The 6,770-nt window shown below is 41.6% G+C and overlaps 1 protein-coding gene across 1 annotated transcript; it reads left to right on the top strand.

Annotated features, from left to right (window-relative positions):
* Positions 1-5,252: 5,252 nt before the first annotated feature.
* LOC117591149 (trypsin) lies at positions 5,253-6,096 on the top strand. The gene has a single exon (XM_034284260.1). The coding sequence runs from the start codon at positions 5,287-5,289 to the stop codon at positions 6,064-6,066; it is 780 nt and encodes a 259-aa protein (XP_034140151.1). The 5' UTR covers positions 5,253-5,286; the 3' UTR covers positions 6,067-6,096.
* Positions 6,097-6,770: the final 674 nt, after the last annotated feature.

Below are 6,770 nucleotides of genomic sequence, written 5' to 3'. Positions count from 1 at the left end.
TAAGGGCGGCCGGGGGCGGGGCTCATTTTTGAAATATACTCAACAGTGTGAGCATACAGAAGTCTGGATACAAAACTTGGTTGCCCTATCTCCTAAGTACTAGGCGCTCATAAGGACGGACGGACAGACAGACAAGGCTCTATCGACTCGGGTTTTGATGCTGATCATGAATATATATATTTTATGGGGTTGGAAACGTTTCCTTCTGTGTGTTACATACATACGCTTTTCCCCACAAATACAATATTCCCTATTTACTCTTCAAGTACCGGGTATAAAAATACTAAGGTAAAGATATGCTGACTGAGTACCGGGTATAAAAGTTGTCCCACAAACTCGGTTTTTGTAGACATTTTTTATTGCCCTCTGATATTCTAGTCTCTTTTATGATTTAGTATACTTTCCAGAGAGTCATTTATGGGTAGGTTATTCTACCATTATTCAGCCATAGCTCGACAAAAAGGTTAAGATAATTTGGATACACAACAATGACCATAACATGAAGTGAGTAATGGGGAAAAACTACTGAGGCGCTGCCTTTTAAATGCTCTTACGTGTGCAATCCTCTAAAGCATCTCTCTCTTTCTCTGTCTCTCTCCTAGGCCGTTGGCAATAAAGAAATCGTTTTAGGTCGGAATCGTACTGGATCAAAGCGGGGCAGATTTCTGTGCTATCTACTTGGAGCTTAGTAGCGCATACTAAAACCACCTGATTCTGTATCCCTTTTACACTTCAAGCAATTGACATTGGTTTCTCTTAAAGTATCAGTCAGACCTCCTTTGCGTGGCTGTCCTTCCTCTGACACGACGATAAACACAAGCGAAACATATCCGTGAACATGAAGTAAACACTTGAAGACAGAAAAACCTACAAACACACACTGGATTTACAAGGAAAGAACCTATTCATATTTTTTCTTCATTAGAATTTGCTGACAATTCATTCATTAAGTTATTTCCTACGATAAGAATATAAATATTTATAAATCTTTTCTTTCACTTCTTACAAGATTTTTCATTAGATAGCTCATCTAATAGTTATCCGATCTGGAACCGATTATAGGAATTTCATAGTAAAAAAATTCCTTTTTTGTACTAAATACCCATTTTCCAGGGTATATACACCTAATACAAATCCATTTTCAGTATCTGTACATGTGCATCTGTATGTTCTGGAAACTCGAGTGAGTGGAAAAACAAACTCAAAGTCAGATTTTAAATGACATAGGAAATGGAAGGACGCATACCACTCACACACATATCCAGAAACTGACACACCGCACAAAAACACAAAACAGAGTCACGGGCGCTTGGCTCCGATCTCGTTAAGATAAGGTCGCCTTTGCGAATATTAACAACAATAATAGCATAAACAAGAGAGACACACACATTTGAACGATGTGGAACAAATAAAGACTAGGAAAAAATGGCTACAACAGACAGCTGGGGCGGCTCGAATGGCTCGAAAAGGGGCAGGAGGATAGGGGGCGCCCCCAGGTAGTCTAGGCGGTCGAGAGGCTAAGACAATGGTCGAATCGACACACATATGAACAACCATGACCATGCCGAACGGCCATGCCATGGCACTAACTTGTAGGAGTGTGGGTTATAGTGGAGTGAAAGCAGCAAAGTGATTAACCAATTAATTAAACGTTTGAGATTGTGAAAGTCATTAGAAATACATCTCTCACTGAGTAGCTTAGCCTCCATAGGCGAGTTTTTATACCCGGTAATCGAGTAAACAGGGTTTATATTGTATTTGTTGTCGAATGTAACAGACAGATGGAAACGTTTCGGACCATATAAAGAATGTCTGTCTGTCCGTCTTGTTTGACGTCACGAAATTGTATGTGAAGAGTCAAGTTTTTTTTCAAAATCCGTATGTCTCTGTGTATGTCCGTCTATCTATCAGATCACCGTATTCGGATCAGATTGTATCATTATTATAGCCAGAATGAAGAAATTAATTTGCAGTGGCTAACCCACCCCTTCGAAAAGCTTTACTTATGTTTTGCACTTTCTCTCCTTCCTCACTCTGCTTCGTGTAGTCTGCTGCTATATAGGAGGAGGTCGAGCTAACAGAGCGTGTTGCCGTGTAAAGTAATGTAGATGACAGATTTAAAAAAGTTTAAACTGTAAAATTTGAAAAAAAACCTCTAAGGTGCATTTGTACTACTGAGTACAGGGTTTAACAGTTGTGACGCGTCTCACGCGTCCCTTATCGTTTTTTACTTTTTTTTAGCTCTTAACGTCAAAATTTAAAAAATAGATCCATTCGTCAGTTTTGTAGAATGGCACCCAGATGTAAGATACTTATTTTATGTAAAAAAAGCACTTTCTCTACAAAAAATGATTTTAAATACTTGCTTTTTAAATTCTTTAAGTTCTTCAATAGAAAACAATTACCATAAAGCGTGTTTGAAGCTCCAAATCTATAAAAAAAAGGTTGGTTTGGTTCCAAGTGAAAAAATGAACAAATTTTCCCTGCATCCCAGTACCACTGTAAATTTCTTGCCAGTAGTGCTCACCTGTCTTGCCTTTATTATAACGACAACGTGAGCCATTTTCCATCTTTGTGTTGCTCCTTTTTCCAGTCGCTCGTCTCGTTTCGCTTTCTTTAGTTTTTCTTTCTTTCTTTTTTTAATCTATTCACAGACATTTTTCTTTCAATGTTGGCTCCTCTCCCACCAGCCACCAGAAGTATGACCCTTGCTCCTCTCCTGCTTTTCTATTTGTCACCCAGATAAGTGTTTTGTAGTATTTTCTCTGCTAGATGTTTGTTTTTTTTCTGTGTGTCTTGTATTTGTGTGTACATACTCTTTGATATGCTCAGCGAAGGAAATCAAAGTCTTAAAGCTCGTGGGCTACGTGCCTTGTGGCACCAACAGCAGCAGCAGCTGCATAACCAACTGTCATGTCATTCGTGTGAGTGGGAGAGTTAGAGTCCCCAAGCAGCATGGAGCAGCATCTTCAGCAGTTTCCTAGTACCGCGGTTGAACAGTTCCATTCAACTGGCAACTGTCCTTAAGACTTTGCCACAACATATCCTGTCCTACTGCGGCCTCTATAACTCCTCTGAATTTTCCCCCTTAAGTTAAGTGAGTTTGAGATACCGGCGAAACTACTTCAAATCTTTGTTAATAGATATCAGAAACTTTTTGGGGCTACAACATCCCCAGAACATGAGCCCAGAGCGTATCCGAATCCTGTGCGATGCTGGCACTGCTTTTCTGCTGCGAGTTTAATGAATTGTTCTGCCTGGAAATGCGTTTCCTTGGCTTCCATGGGAGCTGCTGCACTACAGGACGTGTGTGAGTGTGTGCTTGTTCTCATGGTCATGTTAACTTTTTGCGGCACTTGCCTAGTGGCTCATGGCTGGTCAACTCTGTGTTCATTCAACCGCTCGATTACACTGCTGCTCGTTTGTCAGTGAACTTTAGAGGGGTTGGAGGGACTTGCTTGTAACTTAGTTACTCACTTGGCTTTAAAGACAGTGTCTTTTGTGTTAAAGCTTTATGATGTTCGCGGTTCTTTTGTGATTGGGACTGCTTGCTTGCTGCTGTCGTGTTCAACAGATTGCAGCTGTCCATGCTGTCTGTGACGATGTGGAATGTGCTTTGTAGTTTCAAGATAGTTTCAGATAACCAAAGCCACATAATGTTATGGCTTAGAAGACAATGCGAGGGCTTTTTCGAGTTTTTTGGGAGTTGGATTATGTGCAGGGTCTGCAGGCACTGGACGTGATATTCGTCATTCTGGCTATGGAAATTATTTAACGTGATCCTTCTTCAGGGATCTGATAGATATGACCACTCTCTACGGAAATGCGCTTTTAGTTTTTAATTTTTTTCAAAGTTGTGGATGTACTTGGACTTTGAAAGTAAGTTTAAACAATTAACATACTTACTAAAAGGTTCTGTGAAAAAAAGACAAAAGAGAACTAAATATAAATCTCAAATTTTATAAATAACAGAAACAACGAGAAGGGACGTGAGAGACGCTTCTTACTCGTCACAACTTTTATACCCGGCACTCAGTACTACATCTGTATCTTAGCGGTTGTTTTGTCAAATTCTACATTTTTTCTTTATCTGTCATTTACATCTACAACACTGCTCACGCCAATACGCTCCTTTAGCTCGACCCCCTTTCCTTTACGTACATACATCAGAATACCGACAGAGGCAGAGGATCGCGACAGGTAGAGGCCGCACACTGCAAAAGCAGAGTGTGAATGAGAGAACGTGAAAAAACAACAAAAACTGAAAATTAATTTCTTCATTGTGGCTATAATAATACACTGGTTTCAGTGTGAGCATACAGAAGTCTGGATGCAAAATTTGGTGGCTCTAGCTCTTATAGTCTCTGAGAATATCATATCATACTTCGCACACCAACATTCTGTTTTAGCTTACCACCCTCCCCCAGAGACGCACACTGCATAAGGCAGAAGAATGACAACAATAAGAAAGCATGGGCAAAGCTGCAAGGAGTGGTGGTAGGCAAATTAACTGAATTCTGGCTATAATAATAATCCAACCTTATTCCAATTTAGAGATCTGATAGATATTATCATTCTTTACGGAATGGCCTTTTTAGTATTCTTTTATATTCAAAATTTTGGATACAACAGACTTTCGTCCTTTGTGTGGGCAGAAGGGGGGAGTGGCAAAAATTTGGAATACACTTGTATCAGTGTGATATTACAGAAGTCTGGATGCAAATGTTGGTTGTTCTATCTCGTATGGTCTCTGAGAACTAGCCAGCAAACAAGACGGACGGACGGACACCAGACATTGCTATATAGACTCGGCTATTGATGCTGATCATGCTCAATATACCCTATTTACTCTTCGAGTACCGGGTATAAAAAAAAGTCACAAGTGGAATTTGACATTCGCCAAAAAATAGTTATATTAATTTTGAGCAAAAAAAATCTAGATTTTACGAACTGTCTGGCCCATGTATGAACACGATTCTTACGAATGTCTGTGTTAAACTGAGAGACCACGAGAATAGATTTACTATCTTAAGATTTTGTAAAGATAGTGGGTACTGCGTATAGTGAGGCACGCGCTTATCGTAGCCACAGAGTGTAAACAGATCTAATCAACAGACAGCGTCAGAGAATGCTTAATAGAAAAAGCTTGATTTACTTACTGATTTACGGCAGGAGCTAAATCGCACGGACACTCGAAGGCCAGTCGATAAGGTTCCTCCATCGACTTACCTTCCTATATAAATATGTGCACATTCAATAGTGGGAGGTTCAGTGAACGTTGAGACCATGAATTGTTTCTTACTGTGTGCTGTGGCGGTGATCGCCTTGGGTGCTGGCTGCGTACAGGCCCATCCCGACATTAATTTCCCCTTCGGACGGATTGTCAATGGAGAGGCCACCTCCATCGAAAGCCATCCCTGGCAGGTGTCCATTCAGACCTCCGCCAAGGGCTCCCACTTCTGCGGAGGAAGTCTGATCAACCAGGACACCGTTGTCACCGCTGCCCATTGCATGCAGTCGTACGCCGCCTCCGAGATGCAGGTCCGTCTGGGCTCCACCTCTCGCAGCAGTGGCGGTGAGGTCGTCAGCGTGAAGGCCTTTAAGTACCATGAGGGCTACAACAGCAAGCTGATGGTCAACGATGTGGCTGTCATCAAGCTATCCTCTCCCGTGCGTGAAACCGCCAAGGTGCGCTACGTGCCCCTTGCTAGCTCTACTCCCAGATCTGGTACTCCTGCTGTCGTTACTGGCTGGGGCACCACTTGTTTCCTCCTGTGCTCCTCTCCCGACAGCCTAATGGCCGTCGGTGTTGATATTCTGCAGAAGCAGGATTGCGCTTCCGACAGCTATAGTTACGGCGAATCGATCCTCGACACTATGGTGTGTGCCTCTGGCGAGAAGAAGGATGCCTGTCAGGGTGATTCTGGTGGTCCATTAGTGGCCAACGGAGAGCTTGTTGGTGTCGTCTCTTGGGGCAATGGCTGTGCATGGACCGGCTACCCTGGAGTCTATGCTGATGTCGCCCCTCTGAGCAGTTGGATCCTGAAGACCGCAGAAGAATTGTAAATCGATTGAGTAAATGATTGTGAAATGATTGCTCCATGAATTTATCTGTTGGGATGAAGGGATGGAAGAACATAAATATTTTTGGAGTTGAGATACACATTTAATAATTTATAAATCCCAACTCGTTACAATAAAATAAATGTGTATAGAATTAAGAAACTATCATAGTCATTGTTGCAAGCTAGGTTTAGGAAAACTCAATAGTAAATTTATTAATCAATTTTACTTAACAATCTTAGTGACTAGTGCATTAATAACCTTGTAGCTCTGGGTATTCTTAAATAAACAAATTACAAATTAAGCAAAATTCCAATTTTGTATTGATTTGTTTCTTAAGTTGCTGCTTAATTGGGTAGTTTTTAAAAATTGTTACTTTTTAAATTTAACGAGAAGAGACGCTTCTTACGCGTCACAACTTTTATACCCGGCTCTCAGTACTACATCAGCACCTTAGCGGTGTTTTGTCAAATTTTAAATTTGTTCTTCATCTGTCATCTACAACACTTCTCACACCAACACGCCCGTTAGCTCGACGCCCTTCCCTAGACCCACACACTGCAGAGGCAGCGCCCGCACACAAAAAAACAAATATAAGCTGCGGGACGGGGTGGATTAAAAGTCGGCAGAGGCAGAGGGAGAGGGACGGCAGAGGCAGGGGCCGAGTGAAGCAGAAGCAGAGTGTGAATGAGAGAACGTGAAAAGAA

The sequence above is a fragment of the Drosophila guanche genome, unplaced genomic scaffold (assembly GCF_900245975.1).
Source record: "Drosophila guanche unplaced genomic scaffold, DGUA_6, whole genome shotgun sequence".
NCBI lineage: Eukaryota > Metazoa > Arthropoda > Insecta > Diptera > Drosophilidae > Drosophila > Drosophila guanche.
Note: the sequence above shows the minus strand (reverse complement) of the source record. Positions and strands in the feature narration are given on the sequence as shown.